Source organism: Canis aureus, chromosome 10, assembly GCF_053574225.1.
Source record: "Canis aureus isolate CA01 chromosome 10, VMU_Caureus_v.1.0, whole genome shotgun sequence".
NCBI lineage: Eukaryota > Metazoa > Chordata > Mammalia > Carnivora > Canidae > Canis > Canis aureus.
The window spans coordinates 40,715,743-40,733,796 of NC_135620.1; the positions used below are offsets into that span (position 1 = coordinate 40,715,743).

The 18,054-nt window shown below is 36.0% G+C and overlaps 1 protein-coding gene across 3 annotated transcripts in view; it reads left to right on the forward strand.

The window, feature by feature from the left end:
- The window catches only part of DENND4C (DENN domain containing 4C), a 124,627-nt gene that overhangs the window by 100,976 nt on the left and 5,597 nt on the right, over nt 1-18,054 (forward strand). For all 3 annotated transcript variants that reach the window (XM_077912107.1, XM_077912108.1, XM_077912110.1), the window contains 6 exons: nt 202-311; nt 605-780; nt 3,807-3,989; nt 4,707-4,902; nt 5,527-5,772; nt 6,876-6,993. In XM_077912107.1, the coding sequence (XP_077768233.1) occupies nt 202-311; nt 605-780; nt 3,807-3,989; nt 4,707-4,902; nt 5,527-5,772; nt 6,876-6,993 (1,029 nt within the window). The remainder of the gene's footprint in view (nt 1-201; nt 312-604; nt 781-3,806; nt 3,990-4,706; nt 4,903-5,526; nt 5,773-6,875; nt 6,994-18,054) is intronic.

An 18,054-nucleotide genomic window follows, 5' to 3' on the forward strand; every position in this document is an offset into this window, starting at 1 on the left:
ATCATATAATGAACAATCATATATTCTCCAGTTAGATTTAAATACTGTTAACTTTAGATATATACATACAGAAATTTTTATACTGAACCATTTGAAAGTAAATCGCAGACTTCCTAATACTCCCCCTAAATACTTTAGTATGCATTTCCAAAGAATAAAGACATTTTCATATAACGTATTATGATATTTACTTCTCTTTAGGTGAACCTCCATTTCCAAAAAGTGTAAAGGTGCAGGACTTTGAAAAATCAGACCATGGTTCTTCTCAAAACACCAGCATGTCTAGCATCTATCAGAATTGTGCAATGGAGGTAAGGGTTCTGTAGTCTGCACATGATAAAGTGGCTGTGAACATGTTTATTTCAGAATGGCACTTAATAGAATTCTGTGACACCCTTGTAGACAGAAGAGTAAATCATTTTGTTGAATTTGCTTCATGTCTTACATAAGCAGGACAATAAATTGGTAGTTTTATCTATAAAGTGACTGAACTGTTAATTCCAAATTTGATCAACAAATAAAAATTCTGTCTCTTAAGAGGATGGCCTGTTAAGGTTTCTTTTCACTATGGCAGTTCTCAGTGTCTACACTCTTCTACTCTTAGGTTTTGATGTCAAGTTGTTCACAGTGCAGAGCTTGTGGAGCTTTAGTTTACGATGAAGAAATTATGGCTGGATGGACGGCAGATGATTCAAATTTGAATACAACCTGTCCATTCTGTAAAAGCAACTTCTTGCCTCTTCTCAATATAGAATTTAAAGACTTGAGAGGCTCTGCAAGGTTAGTATTGTACACGCCCCCTTACAAGGTGAGTGCCCTTCCAGAAGGCATGACTACTGGGGAGAGTGGAACAGTCACGCACACGCCAGCTGCCCCCTTCCTTTCTCTCCTTCACTTTCAGTATTGGAGTAGAAAATACTGCCGATATAGAAGACTGCTTTTCCATTTTATTTAACACACAATTATCTGTATAGTTAATCCTTGGAGCTAAACCTTATAGATAATTCAGAACTTTAGTGTTTGTCATTATTTTAAACTTTCTCAGTAACTATCTTCTAGAAGAAAAAATAAAGCTGAGAGGGATATGGCTTTTTGAACTCTTATAACTTGTTGCCCCTTTTATGGTAGTGCTCTATATGGTGAAATGACCAAATTCTAGGCAATAGAAGAGAGACTAGATGATCTCTTATTAGTCATTAAGTCATCAAGGGCTTGGTACCTGCTTACCTCAGTAATTATACTTAATATTCTATTTGTTTTATGGAGCAAATTTCATATTATTATCTACCTTTAGCTGCTTTTAAAAAATCTCCCAATTGAATGGCTGTTTCTTCTTACCTTAGTTTCTCCTTTTAGCTTCAGGTGTGGAGCTGAGTGAAGTCATATTCTAATTCCTGATGCACTATCATCATTGCTTGGTGCAAGGGTCTTCTTTTATTAGTTCTACCCCCAACCCTCACTCATTTCCACTCTCATTCCTTTATCTAACAAAAACATTGACTCTACCGTGTGTGATATCTCTGACTGTATACCCTCATAAAATACACTGTTTGCACAATTATGCATTTTTAACTTACATAAGTAGAATACTGATAATTTCTATTACTCAGTTTAAAATCTGAGTTGCTATGCCTGCATCCAGTTTCTATTACTCGGTTTAAAATCTGAGTTGCTATGCCTGCATCCTTTTCTCCTATAGGAAGTTAATACGTCATTTTACTCATCCATCATACGCTTCAGTTGCTTCCCGTTCTCTGTTACTATAAATATCACTGCTATGATGCAGTGCAATATAAAATATATCTCCTTCTAAACTTATGAAATAGTTTCTCTCAGAATAATAGTCTTAGGAATGAGGTTTTTGAGCCATTTTCATACATGATTTCAATAAACAATGGAAGATTGCTTCCAGATAGCAATATTCCCACTATCAGTGCCCAAGAATTCTCATTTCTGTATATCTGTACCAGCATTTGGTTTTATCATTTTTCTGTTCTCTGTATTCTAATGAATATAAAGTGGTATCGTGATTTTGTTTGAATTTCTCTGAATATTAGTGAGGTAAACTCACTAATATTAGTTATTCCAGCATTTTCTATGAATTGCCTGTTTATATTTTTACCTTGTCCATTTTTATATTAACTTTCTTTTTCTTGTTGTCTGTCTTGAATATTCCTGATATTAATTCCTTGAAGTCATTCATTTTGACGTCATTTTCCATTAATTTTCCACTTAAGGATTTGTGCTTTGGTCTTGTTTTAAAAGTTCTTTCCCATCTGTAGGACGTGAAGATTTTGTCCTGACGTTTCTTTTGTTAGCTTTGTATTTTACTTCTGATGCTTAGATTTGTAATCCAGCTAGAGTACACCTTTGTGTTTGTGTATGATGGGAGGTAACAGCTTTATTTATTTATTTTGCTCAGAGCACCTTTAGTCTCCTCTCTCTCCCTCCACTCCCAAATCCACTTGGAGTCTTCATTGAGATTGCAGCATTAGGTGTATAGATTAATCTGAGGAAGATGGACTTTTTTCAGTTTTATTTTCTTATCTCTGAGCATATATATCTCTGAATATATATCTCTATTTTTTTAGGTTGTCCTTTAGGTCCTAATAGGGCTTTAAATTATCTACCATAGTCTTATACTGTTTTGTTCAGTTAATTGTTTCATAAGCTATTGTGTTAAGTACCTTGTATTTTCTAAGTGGGTTATAAAGGAGCATTGTTGGTTTTCCTCCCCACTGTGTCATTACGGAAAATTTCAAACTTGCAGCTAAATTTAAATATTTTTCTTATGGTGACACCCAAATAATTCATCTCTCCAGTTACTATTTTATTTTACTTGCTTTATCAACTGTCTATCCCTCCATCTACGTCTATCTTATATTTATTATTTTTTTAAGATTTTATTTATTTATTTATGAGAGACACACACACAGAGAGAGGCAGAGATGTAGGCAGAGAGAGAAGCAGGCTGCATGCAGGGAGCCTGATGCGGGACTTGCTCCCAGGACTCCAGGACCACGCCCTAGGTGGAAGACAGGCACTAACCACTGAGCCATCCAGGGATCCCCGTCTTATATTTATTTAAAAGAAGATGTAGACATTAACGTAGTTCTCCCCCAAAGACTTCAGCATACATATTAAATAAAGTTCAATATTTGTTTACAGTTTCTTTTGTGATAAAGACGTATACAAGAAAATCTATAGATTTAAAATGTACCATTTGAAAATTGAATGCACACATTTATGCAAATCAAACTCTTATCAAGATACAGAACATTACTGTTACCTCAGAGAGTTCTCTTAATGTCCCTTGCAAGGCCCAACCCTCACTCTCTCCCCATCCAGATAGAGAAGGACAGAAATAAGATGAAAACAAAATAATGAATAAAGGGGAGAGAAAATGACTAGAGACAAATGGATATATATGTAGGGGAGGATGGTATGCATAGTTACAAGTTAACACATGATAAAATGCCATTGCTGCTCTATTTTTTTTAACTTAGAAAATTGATGAAATATTTTGCTTTCCATCTTCCTTCACAGCTTTCTTTAAAGGATCTTATATTGAACTATAATGACTTTGAGACCTTTTTCATTTGAAAAGTTTACGACAAGAGAGAAAGAGAATGCTAGCAGGTGTGCGTGTGTGCGCGCGTGTGTGTGTGTGTGTGTTTAAAAGAAGCATCATTTGTATGGATTGTATAATTCATCCATGACTGCTTTATCACAAAGTAATTCTAAATATGAAATTTAGAGGATTGTAGGGTGTTTAAAGGCTTCTTTTTATATTGCTCCATATTTAGCTTTTTCCTGAAACCAAGTACCTCTGGTGACAGTTTACAAAGTGGCAGCATTCCATTGGCAAGTGAACCTTCAGAGCACAAACCTATGTCTAGTTCAGCAGAACCTGACTTGATCAATTTTATGGATCTCCCAAAGCAAAACGAGACCATAACGGAAGAAACAACCTCTGCAGTTGAATCAAGGTACCATAGGGTACAAAGAACTCTTCATTCTGGCATTTTAAAAATTCAATCTCAACTTTTTACTATGCTATATTGTTTAAGTATCTAATGTGATGATAAATCATTTTTGAAACTATGTTTAATGTTTTACAGTGTTCTTTAACAAAACAAGCTTCCCAACAGTACAAAGTATTTTTCCCTTTTAGTGTAGTCATTGCCAGTTTCCAGAGACATATTCTCTTTACTATGAAATATACTGCTTCTTAGATGCTGATTGAATCAAACACTTATTGAGAGACTATTTGGATGCTGAGCATTATGCTAAGCACTAAGAATAAAAGCATAAGATCTGGTCTCTATCCTTAGATGGATTAAATATTTAGAGGTTAAATATTTATCGATGAATCTGTAATACTTAGTTGCATAATTCTAGGTGATTTTGTTTAATAAAGATGAAATAATGTTTGAGTAAAACAACTGAATGGGTAGTCTTTTAAAAAGAATATCTATTACCTACCCTTTGTCTTCTTCCTACCCTTCACCAGAGTCATCCATCCATCCTGTTCTTCTGACTACTTTTTACAAAAATGCCTGAAGAAAATGTAAATCTTATAAGGTGGTACTGATTCTCCTCTGATACATTCAGTAGATTCAAAACTCATTGTAGAAAATATTCTAGCTGGATCAGGTTTAGATTGTATTATAGCACAAATACAGCATTTCTTCATTTTTTTTAAGTGATGAAATAAAGAGAGCCAGTGGAGAAGTCCAAACTATGAAATTTTCACCTGCGCCTAATAGTTTGTCAAAGCGAAACATATCTTTGACTCGAAGTCACAGTGTTGGAGGTCCTCTGCAAAATATTGACTTTTCCCAGCGACCATTTCATGGCATTTCAACAGTCAGTCTCCCAAACAGTCTGCAGGAAGTTGTGGTATGTAAGAAGATTATAACTATCTGTGTACTCGTGTAAGTATTTCTTACAGCAGTGCATAATTCACAAGTAATAATTTTTCATAAGCAGATGAAGAACTTTAAAAAATTTCAGTATACTACACAGTTCCTAACTTAGAGTTGTAGGAAGAAGATAAAGTCAGCTTTTCTGGGGAATCATTATAAAACATCTGAAATGTATTTCTTGTAAAAATCGAGAAACTCTATATGTTTAAAATAGGGTCTATTATATGGATTATTAGTTTTCTTTTGTAATCCTTTAACTTAAGGGCACTTATTAAGTATTTCATTGTTTTAATTTTCTTTTTTTTTTTTTTAAGATTTTTATTTATTCATGAGAGACAGAGATAAGTAGAAATATAGGTAGAGGGAGAAGCAGGCTCCATGCAGGGAGCCCGATGCAGGACTCGATCCCAGAACCCTGGGATCATGCCCTGAGCCTCAACTACTGAGCCACCCAAGCATCCTTCTTTTCTTAGGTTTTCATTAGGGTATGCCAGTGGAACTCACTGATTTTGAAAGGATAAAGTATAGTCTAACTGAATAATCATACACATACAGAATAGATAATATTCACTTCTTTCTGTGTTTTTATTTTTTAAAGGATCCTTTAGGAAAGAGACCCAACCCTCCCCCTGTTTCTGTGCCCTACTTGAGTCCTCTAGTGCTTCGTAAAGAACTTGAATCTTTGCTAGAGAATGAAGGTGACCAAGTGATTCACACATCCTCTTTCATCAATCAACATCCAATCATTTTCTGGAACCTTGTTTGGTATTTCCGACGTTTGGACCTTCCTAGTAACTTGCCAGGACTCATCCTCACATCTGAACATTGTAATGGAGGTGTACAGGTAGGGTACCAACATCAGTACTTCTACTCCATCGGGGTTGGTTAGAATGAGGTTTAGCTTCAAGTAACAGTATACAACAACAGTGCCTTAATAGGAGGTATGCTGCTTCTCTTTCACAGAAGAGTTTGGGCAGGTGGTCCTGAAATGGTATAATGTTAGGGACCTGAAAGATCCTTCTAGCTTTTGTTCAGCTGTGCATAACCTCTGTTTCCAAGTTCTGTATGTGGTCCAGGATGGCTTTCCTCTATTTCCAACCATCACAGCCACATCCCAGCCAGCAGTAAGGATAAAAATAGAGTATGAAGAGTATGCCTTCTTTCTCTAGATAGTTCCCTAGAGTTGTACCTAACATTTATCTGTGTATCTGTTTGGCCTAAACTTAGTTATATGGTTATATCTAGTTGCAAGGGTGTCTAGAATAGGTAGTTTTTATTCTGAACTATAGCTCCCAGTTGAAATTCTCACAACCACCATATTTTAAAGGACTCCTCTTATCCTTGTTTTTAAGATGATATAATTAAAAGTTAGAGTAGTTAAATAACTTCTATAAGGTCGCATACCTAATACGTGATGGGGGCCAAGACCACAGTGTGGCCATCGGACTTTGAAGCCCCTACTGTACTGGTGCTGGGTGCCTGATCCCATTGGAGGCAGTGAGCTTCCTAGAGTTCCTTCAGTTTGAGATATTGAACATGAATACTGAGCCATCCCCACATACACCAGGGTCGTGACAGAATCTTTTCTTAAAGTATCATACTCTATTTTGACTCATTTGTTTTAAGTAGCAGTCTGGACAACAAGATAGTAGAAAAGATTGTACTGTCTTTTACCTTAAAATTTGTTGTAATGGTGACTAATCTTTCATGTGGCCACTGTGCCAGTTACCAACTTGTCTTTCCAATCTGTAGAAGTAGGAATGAGAAACTTGCACTTCAGAAACAGGAATATTTATCATCAGATACAAATAAAAATTTAAAAATTTGCATAGAATTTTAGGTCCAGAGTTTTGAAAGAACTCATTTGTTTTATATAATCAAGCTTTTCTAGATCCACTGGTAATTATTCTGCTTAGGGTACTAATACTTTCTACTTTACTCTTTTAGCTTCCTCTATCATCTCTGTCCCAGGATAGCAAACTTGTGTATATTCAGCTATTATGGGATAATATCAACCTTCATCAGGAACCAGGAGAACCTTTGTATGTCTCATGGAGGAATTTTAGTAAGTAAAATAGAATTAAAAACATAAAAGACTCAAACTGGAAACAATCCACATATCTTTTCACAAGTGAATGAATAAACAAATTGTGGTACTATCCATACAGAATACTCCTTAACAATAAAGAAGAATAGACTACTGGGGGAAAAAATAAAATTAAGGAGGTGAGAGAAACAAACTATTCTGCTTTATTTTTAAATTTTTAGTATCTCTTCAAGAGTCTATTTTAGATCAAATTGATTTGCTCTTGTACTGATCCATTTGACTGTGTCAGGGAGTTAAAGAATGTTTTGTGATTTTTCTGTCAGTTGCCAATTTTAGTTAGGTATTGGGAGAATAAATTCTATATAGTTGAAGAACAATATGGATGTGTTGGTATAGGATCATAATGTAAATTATATGGATACTAATCTCAAAGATTATGGCTTCATTTTCAGTCTTATATTTAGAACTGTTTTTTACAGGGCATTTAAAGAGGTATCATCCAGTATTCCAAAGTCCTTTGAGTCAATAAAACAGCACTACCCAGTAGATAAGTGAGCATATGATTATAATAGGCAGTTCATGGAAGAAAAATTACATGGCTTATATTAGTTTGCTAGGGCTACCATAACAATACCACAGACTGGGTGGCTTAAACAACAGAAATTTGTTTCTCACAGTCTGGACACTGTAAGCCAAAAATCAGGATGTCAGCAGGTTTGGTTTCTCCCATGGCCTCTCTCCTTGGCTTGCAGATGGCCTTCTCCCTGTGTAAATCTCCATCTCTCTGGTGTACTTTTCTCTTCTTATAAGAACACTAGTTATATTGGATTAGGGCCCCACCCTTATGACCTCATTTAACGTTAGTTACCCTTTAAAAGACCCTATCTTCAGATATAGTCACATAGGGAGTTAGAGCTTCAACATGTGAATTTGGGGGGAACATAATTCAGTTTATAACACAAACATGAAAAAATGCTCAATCTTACTATTTAGTGAAATATCCCTTTCTTTTAAAAAAGGGAAAGGACAAACTTAGCTACATCAAGATGGCAAAAGACTTTATTATATCGAATCTTTTTGAGGATATGGAGGAAAAGATCCATATCCACTCTGATCCACTGTTAGAAGTGAAAATGATACAGTTCTGTAGAAGAATATGGCATATATTATCCATATTTAATATGTGGATACCCTTTAACTCAGCAGTCACACAGCTCTGTTCTATAGAAATAGAGTATGCAAAGCTGTCTGTACAGTGATGCTTACTGTACAATTATTTGTAATAATGAAAGACATCAAATAAATACCTAACAGGAGCAGAATAAACTTGAAATTTATGCTAGAAAATAATAGAATTAGGGGCACCTGGATAGATGGCTTAATCAGTTGAGCATCTGACTCTTGATCTCATCTTAGGTCTTCGTTTGAGGTCATGAATTCAGTCCCATTGTTGGACTCCACATTGGGTGTGGACTCTACTTAATAATAATAATAGAACTAGAGTTGCTTTTTTTTTTTTTAAAGTTATTTTCTTGCCTCTCTTGAAATGCTCAAGTGTTTCAAAATATTCTATAATTTGTGATGGGAATAAAATTTAGAGTTCTCAAGAATGGCCTTGTTTCCTAAAAATGGATTGACTGGCTGCTTTAAATGAAGAATTGGCAAGTAAAGGACTTTAAAAGACGTAAGAAGTAAGTGGGCAATGACTTCTAGAATGGTACCAATTTCCAGTGATTTCTGAAAGACGAGCTTCAGAGAGCCACTTCCCAGCAAAACAATCATAATTGGTTAAAAAAAAAAAAATTACTAAAGAAGAAGATAAGAGGAGGGAAGATGGCAGAGTTGGAGGGTCCTGAGTTTACTTTGTCTCACAGACAAACCAAGGCAACAGCTACACCTGTTGTACTAACTCTGAAAATGACCTAAAGACTGGCAAAATGGATCTTCCAAAGCTAGTTGTAGAGAAAAGGCTATAGCAAAAAGAAGCGGAGGGGCAGTTGGGAACCAGACTCCCAGCACAGCAAACCAAAAATAGGGACATCACAAACATGGAGGAAAGGGAGGATTAGACCCCACACTGGGTATCCCTGGCCCTGAGGACCTGGACTTAGAAGACAAGTCCCCATAACATCTGGCTTTGAAAATCAGCAGTGCTTAACTCCAGGAGAGCCAGAGGACAATGGGAAACTGAGTCTCCACCTTTAAAGAACCAGCATGCTAAATAATTCACCAGAACACAGCAAAGAAGCAGCAGTTTGAAAAGTGCCTAGGATATATGTGAAAGGGGCTTATTGACTACTTTTAAGGTATGTGCCAAAGGGGCAGGGATCTGCATATTTCTCTGGGAACAGAAACGGTGGCAGGCACTGTTTTTCTTGCCTTCCCCCAGCCTAGATGGCTAGACATTTGGGGGAGCCAGTATTAACAGTTTCCATGTACCTTGCCAGTACCGCATGCCCCTCTCTGACATTCCACATAAACCTACTTGCCTCACTTCCCTCCAAAGTGACTCATACCCTGAGGGGCAAAGATTTAAACACCCCCACACACCAGTATGTCTGCAGTTAGGCCTCATAACTACACAGGAAGCAAGCCTTACCCATCAGTGTGCCCACAGCTGTGGTACAGGCAAATTGCAGGCAGCTAGGCTGAGTGGCAGCCCCACCTACCAGTGGGCTCATGATGGCTGCAGCCAGCCCTCTTAAACCCTGCCCAATATACCTAGTGGTTTATTGCAGCCAGCTAGGCTGAGGGCCATCCCCACTCACCAGCATGTCCACAAAATTCACAGCTCAGCCACAATAAGAGGACACACGCAGCCCATACAGAGAAAACTTGTGGAGTACCTAGTCCTAGTGAGTGGGGGATTGTGTTGTAGGGTACCAGGACCTCTTCTATGCAAGCCCACTACTTTTCAAGACCAGGAGATACAGCTGACCTACATAATATAGAGAAGCAAACACAGAGTTAGAAAAAATGAAGAGACAGAGGAATATATCCCAAATAAAAGATTTTCCCTGCTCTGAGAAGGACATAGATATCCGGGTCCAGCAAGCACAGAAAGCCCCTAAGAAGATGAACCCAAGCAGGCCACACCAAGACACACAGTTAAAACAGCAAAAAGAAAGCTAGAGAATTTTAAAAGCAGCAAGAGAAAATAAAACCATTACATACAAGGGAAACCCCATAAGTCTATCAGCTCATTTCTCAGCAGAAACTTTGCATGCCAAAATGGAGGAGCATGACATAGTCAAATGGTCAAACAAAAAAACCTACAACAAAGACTACTCCCCCTGGCAAGCTTATCATTCAGAATTGAAAGAGAGAGAAAGTTTCTCCAAAAGCAAAGTTAAAATTGAGTTCATCATACTAAATAAGCCTTAATGTTAAGAATTTTTCACGTGAAAGGAAAAGGCCATAAATAGAAGAAAATTATGACAGGATTATATCTACAAAAATTAGTTAAGGAATACACAAAGTAAAATAGGAACATTGTATAAATAAAACATGGAGGGGGAGTAAAAATTTTGTGCTTTAAAAATGTGTTCAATTAAGTGACCATCAACTTAGTATAGAATGGTATATACATATAATGTTACATTTGAATCCCATGGTAACCACAAATCAAAAACCTGTATAGATACGAAATATAATAATAAAGAGAAAAGAATCCAAGCATAACACTAAAGAAAGCCTCAGACTACAAGGAAAGAGAGCAAGAGAAGAAGAAAGGAAAAGAACTGCAAAAACAACCAGAAAACAACAAAATGGCAATAAGTATATGCCTATCAATAATGACTAAATGTAAATGGATTAGATATTCAAATCAAAAGACAGAGGGTGACGGAATGGATGGGGGGGTGGGGGAATGAAACCCATCTCTATGCTGCTGACCAGAGATTCACATTAGATCTAAAGATATATAGAGAATGAAAGTGAAGGGATGGAAAAAGATATTCCATCCAAATGAAAGCGAATGAAACAAAAGCAACCAGGGTAGCAATACTTTTATCAGACAAAAAATAGAATTTAAAACAAAGAGTATAGCAAGAGACAAAGAAGAGCCTTACATAGTGATAATGGGATCGGTCCAAAGATAGGATATAACAGTTGCGAATATCTAAGCATTGAATATAGGAGCACCTAAATATATAAAGCAAATATTCACAGGAAATTGAGGCAAATTCACAGAAATACAATAATAGAGAATTTTAACACTCCACTTAAACATCAATGGGTAGATCATCCAGAGAGAAAATCAAGAAGGAAACTGGCTTTGAATGGCACATTAGACCAAACGTACTTAACAGAGATATATGTAGAACATTCCATTTCAAAACACATTATTTTCAGGTGCATATGGAACATTGTCCAGGATAGATCAATGTTGGCTGCAAAACAAATCTTAATAAATTTAAGAAGACTGAAATCATATCAAGCATCTTTCCTGACCACAACAGTGTGGAATTAGAAATCAGTGACAAGAAAAATACTGGAAAAAACACAAAACAGGTGAAGGCTTAACAACATGCTATTAAACAAACAATGGGTCAATGAAGAAAATCAGAGAAAATTAAAAAATACATGTAGATTAATGGAAATAGAAACACAATAGTCCAAAATCTTTGGGGTGCAGCAAAAGCAGTTTTAGGAGGGAAGTTTACAGTGCCACAGGCCTATGTCAAAAGATGACAAAAATCACAAACTAACCTCTAACATCTAAAGGAACTAGGAAAAGAACAAAGCTCAAAGTTAAAATGAAGGAAATAATAAAGATTAGAGTGGAAAGAAATAGAGACAAAAAAATAGAAAAAATCAGTGAAATCAAGAGCTGGTTTTTTTTTTTGAAAAGATAAAATTGATAAACCTTTTAGGCAGACTCATTAAGAAAAAAAGTGGTCTCAGATAAATAAGATCAGAAGTGAAAGAGGAAAAATAACACAAAAATACAGAGGATTATAACACTGTGAAAAATTACATGCCAATAAATTGGTCCTAGAAGAAATGGATAATTCCTAGATTATCCATTCCTAGAATGGATAATTCCCAATCTTCCAAAATTGAATCAGAAAGAAATAGAAAATCTGAGCAGACTGATTACTAGTAATGTAGTTGAACTGGTAATCAAAAAAAAACTCCCAACAAGCAAAAATCAAGGACCAGATGGTTTCACATGTGAATTCTACCAAACATTTAAGAGTTAACACCTGAAAAAAAAAAAAAAAAAGAGTTAACACCTGGTCTTCTTACGCTACCCAAAAAATATAGGAAGAAGGAAAACTTCCAAATTCATTCTACAAGGTCAGCATTACCCTGATACCAAACCCTGATAAAGACACTATGTAAAAAGAAAACTGTTGGCCGGTATCCCTAATGAACATAAATGGAGAAATCCTCAATGAAATATTAGCAAACCAAATTCAATAATATACTAAAAGGATCATTCACCACAATCAAGAAGGATTTATTCAGGGACACAAGAATGGTTTTATATTCGCAAATCAGTTAGTGTGATTAACAGGAAGGATAAAAACCATGTGATCATCTCATTAGGTGCTGAAAAAGCATTTGACAAAGTAGAATATCCACTCATGATAAAAACTCTCAACAAAGTGGGTTTAGAGGGAACATACCTCAACATAATGGAAGCCATATATGAAAACCCACACTAACATTATACTCAGTAGTAAAAAATTAAAAACTCTTCTTTAAGATCAGGGACAAGGATGTCTACCCTTACCACTTTTATTCAGTGTACTACTGAAAGTCCTAACTGTGGCAGTCAGACAAGGAATTAAAAGACATCCAAATTCAAAAGGAGAAAGTAAAATTTTTCCTATTTGAAGATGACATGATATTATATATAGAAAACCTGAAAGACTTCACAAAAAAACTCTTAAGATTCAGTAAAGTTGCAAGATAGAAAAATTAATACCCAGAAATTGATAGCATTTCTCTACACTAATAACATAGGAAGAGAAATTGAGAAAACATTTTGTTTACAATTGTACCAAAAAGGAAAAAATATCAAGGAATATATTTAACAAAGTAGATAAAAGACCTGTACTCTGAAAACTGTGGGACAGTGATGAAAGAAATTGAAGATGACACAAACAAATGAAAAGATATACCATGTTCATGGATTGGAAGAATTAATATCATTAAAATGCCCATACTACCCAAAGCAATATATGGATTCAATGCAATCTGTATAAAAAATACCAATAGCATTTTTCACAGAACTAGAACAAATTATCATAAATTTGTATGGAACTAAAAAAAAAATCCCAAATAGACAAAGTAATCTTGAGAAAGAGGAACAAAGCTTGAGGTTCACAATCCCAGATTTCAAGATCTACTACAGGAAGCTAGAGTAATCAAAACAATATGGTACTGGCCCTAAACTAGATATATAGATCAATGGAACAGAATACAGAGCCCAGAAATAAATCCACACCTATATGGCCAATTACTCTATAACAAAGGAGGCAAGAGATACATAATGGAGAAAAAGTCTTTTAAATAAATGATGCTTGGAAAATTGGATAGCTACATGCAAAAGCATGAAACTGGGTGATTTTCTTATATCTTATACAAAAATAAACTCAAAATGGATTAAAGACCTAAATGTGATACCTAAAATCTAAAACTCCAAAAGAAAACCTAGGCAGTAATCTCTTTGGACTTCGGCATAAGCAACATATTTATGCATGTGTTTCCTCAAGCTGGGAAACCAAAGCAAAAATAAACTGTTGGGACTACATCATAGTAAAAAGATTTTGCACAGCAAAGGAAACCATCAATAAAATGAAAAGGCAGCCTGCTTGGTGGAGAGCCTGATTCTCCCTCTGCCTCTGTTGCCTCCCCCTGCTTGTGTTCTCTCTCTCTTTCTCTGTCAAATAATAAAATCTTTAAAAAAAAAAAAAAAAACTTTCCATAACTCAACAGATAAACCATCCAATTAAAAAATTGGCAGATCACCTTAAAAGACATTTCTAAAGAAGACATTCACATGGCCAAGAGACATAAAAAGATGCTCAACATCACTAACTATCAGGGAAATTCAAATCAAAACCACAGTGAACTTCACCTGTCAGAATGGCTAGTATCAAAAAGTAGAGATAACAAGTGTTGGTGAGTATGTAAAGAAAAGGAAACCCTTGTGCACTGTTGGTAGGAATGTAAATTGTTGCAGACAATGTGGAACACAGTATGGAGGTTTGTAAATTTTATTTATTTATTTTTAAATTTTTATTTATTTATGATAGTCACACAGAGAGAGAGAGAGGCAGAGACATAGGCAGAGGGAGAAGCAGGCTCCATGCACCGGGAGCCCGACGTGGGATTCAATCCCGGGTCTCCAGGATCGTGCCCTGGGCCAAAGGCAGGCGCCAAACCGCTGCGCCACCCAGGGATCCCGGTTTGTAAATTTTAAATTTAAAAATTAAATTGGGGGCAGCCCTAGTGGTTTAGCAGTTTAGCACCGCCTTCAGCCCAGGGTGTGATCCTGGAGACCCGGGATCAAGTCTCACGTCAGGCTCCCTACATGGAGCCTGCTTCTCCCTCTGCCTATGTCTGCCCCCCCCCCCCCAAAATAAATAAATAAGTAAGTAAGTAAGTAAGTAAATAAATAAATAATCTTAAAAAAATTAAGTCTAGAATACCATATGATCCAGTAATACTGGGTATCTACCCAAAGAAAACAGTAATTTGAAAGATATATGCACCCCTGTGTTAATTGCAGCATCATAGTAGCCAAAATATGGAAGTAATCCAAGTGTCCCTCAACAGATAAGAATTGATAATGAAGATGTGTGTGGAATATTACATAATGGAATATTACTCAGACATTAAAAAAATGAGATCTTGCCATTTGCAGTATCATGGATAGATGTTGAGGGCATTATGCTAAATGAGATAAGCTAGAGAAAGACAAATGCTGTACGGTTCCACTTATATGTGGAAACTAAAAAAAAAAAACTAGAAAGAGAGTCGTAAATTTAGAGAACAAACTGATAGTTGCCAATAGGGAGAAAGGTGAGGAATGGACACAATAGATGAAGGGGATTATGAGATAGAAACTTCCTGTTATATAATAAAGTCACAGAGAATGAGAACTGCAGCAAAGTTAATATAGTCAACAGTGTTTTATGATGACAGATGGCGATGATACACTTATTGTGATGAAATACAGAATTGCCAAATCACTATGTTGAACACCGGAATACTATTCATATTATTCATATTATTATTAATATATAACATATATTAATAATAAAATGCTTAAATAATAATAAAATGTATGTCAACTATATACTTCAACAGTTTTTTGTGTTTTTTTTTTTTTAAGAGAGAGCATGAACAGTGTAGGGGGATAGAGGAAAGATAAAGAATCCTAAGGAAGAGGCTCCACGCCCATCGCAGAGCCCAGTTTGGGGTTCAATCTCATGACCTTGAGATCATGACCGGAGCCGAAATCAAGAGCAGAACACTCAACTGACTGAGCCAGCCAGGCACCCCTCAAAAATAAAAATTTTTAGAAAGTAATGTCTAAGGGTACATACAGAACAAACAAAACATTTGTTCAAGAAAATATACTGAATTTCAGTAAAAACAGTAAGTTTCTGTGGCATTTGAGCTACAATTTTCTGTTCTTTCCCACTCCCCACTTCTACCCCCAGCTCTTAGCTAAGAACTACAGCATCTCCCTGGGAAAGACAGACTGCCAGCAGTTCTCATTCTCCCAGCTCTATAAAGCAGAGGCTAAATTCCAGGAGAGATAGATGCTCACGTCCTCCGCCTGGCACCCATTCATTTCTATCTCAGCTTCAGCAAGCAATGAATACAGGGGCCTCAGTTCTCAGCCCATCTTGCTCATAGAGGTATTATGCCAGGAGAGAAAAGCTGAAAAGCCCAGAATCAACTGCCCCCACCCAACCCCCCCGTTCACAAAGCAGAAGTGTCATTCCAAGAAAAGGGCCACTGTTCCCAGCCCCAGCTCTAGAACAGTGGCTCAGAGATTTTTACCCAAGGGAAGAAACAGGCCATCAGAACATTGAGCTCTAAAACCTTCCCCAAAGGAAATGACTTTATTTGGAACAGTGTGGAGAAGTTCAAGCCCAAGAGCACTCTTGGAAATAGTGGAGATTTGGTGAGAAGGCCAGTATGATACAGATAGAAAAAAACCAGACACCATAAGAAAAAAATCTGTATCACTTATGAATATCGACATGAATATCCTCAACAAAATACTACCAGTCTAAATCCATCAATACAGAAAAAAAGACTGTTTATCATGAGTGAGTGTAGTTTATCCCAGTCATACAGTGTTGGTTTAATATTTGAAAATCAAGTAATGTAATCTAACATACCAATAGAATACAGGACAGAATCCACATGATCAACTTAATAGGCTTAGTCAGCTAAAGCATGTGACAAAATCTATCACCCATTGTAAAAACACTTAACAATCTAGGAATAGAAACAGACTTCCTCAGCCTGATTATGAGTATCTATGAAAACCCACAGCTGACATACTTCATGGTAAAAGACTGAATACTTTATCCTTAAGTACAAGAACAAGGCAAGGATGTCTTTTTTCCTGTTTTGTTCAACATTATGCTGGAGGTTCTTACTAGAGCAATTAGGCAAGAAAATAAAAGATATCCAAATTGGAAAGGAGGAAACAAAACTATATTTATAGATTATATGCTCTAACAGATTAAAATCCTAAGAAGAATAGACACATTATATGGAAGTAATAAATTCAGCAAAGTTGCAGGATATAAGATCAATACATAGAAATTAAGTATTACCATATATTTTCAATGAATAATTCAAAAATGAAAGCAAGAATTCCATTTATAATAGCATTAAAAAGGATAAAATAGAGGGGTCCTAGATGGCTCAGTTGGCTGATCATCCGGCTCTTGATTTCTTCTGCTTAGGTCATGATCTCAGGGTCCCAGGATTAAGTCCCCCATGGGGCTCCGAGCTCAGTGGGGAGTCTGCTTGAGGATTTCTCTCCCTTTTCTTCTACTCCTCCCCCTCCTTGCATGCTCTGTCTCTGAAATAAAATCTTTAAAAAATAATAAAATAGGAAAAAATAAAGCAGAAGCAGCATAAAACTGAGGAAGACCTAAATGTAAGAAATCCCATGTTTATAGATTGGAAGATTTAATATTAAGATGGCAGTGCAGTATTTCCAAATTGAGCTACAGATCCAGCACAATCTCTACCAAAAATCAAAGTGTCTTTTTTACAGAAATTGACGTGAATTCTAAAATTCACGTAGATATTTAAAGGACCTAAAATAGCTCAGACAATCTTGAAAAAGAACAAAGTTCTTTGTTAATTAAAAAACTGAGTTATAAAAAAAAAAAACAAAACTGAGTTATAGGAGAAACAATGAAGTTGTAGATTATATTTCAGTTAGGTTCTAAAATCACAGCATAACATAAAAATCAAATATATTTAAAGGTCATCATGTAGCAGGTAGAAGAGCTAGAATCAAAACACATAGCAGCCATTATTTCCTCTTATAACAGAGAACTTTGCTGTTTCTTTGAACACAAATGAAGTTCTACTAGTTGCCTTTATTAAGTGGCTGTGTTGTATGAAAAATACAATAACTAGTTTTATGACAGACACTGTAAATGCGGCTGACTGGGGGAGCCACTGGATACATATTCCATCTCAACTAACATGGGTGTAAATCAAATTGTGTGGTTGCTGGAGTTACCTGCAGTATTAAAGTTTTCCCTTTTCTCTGGGTCAAGAACACTTTTTTGATTTTTTTATTTTTAGTTTTATTTATTTATTTATTTATCTATCTATTTATTTATTTATTTTTGAGAGCATGAACAGAAGGAGGAGTAAAGGGAGATGGAAAACCTTGAAGCAGGTTCCACATTGAGTGTAGGTGGAGCCCCTCTCGGGCCTTGTTCTCACCTGAAGGTCATGGCCTGAGCTGAATCCAAAAGTTGAACGCTTAACTGACTGAGCCACCCAGGCACCCTGATTTTGTATATTTTTAATGTTAGCATGATTCAATCCCAGTATATACCTAATATATATTGG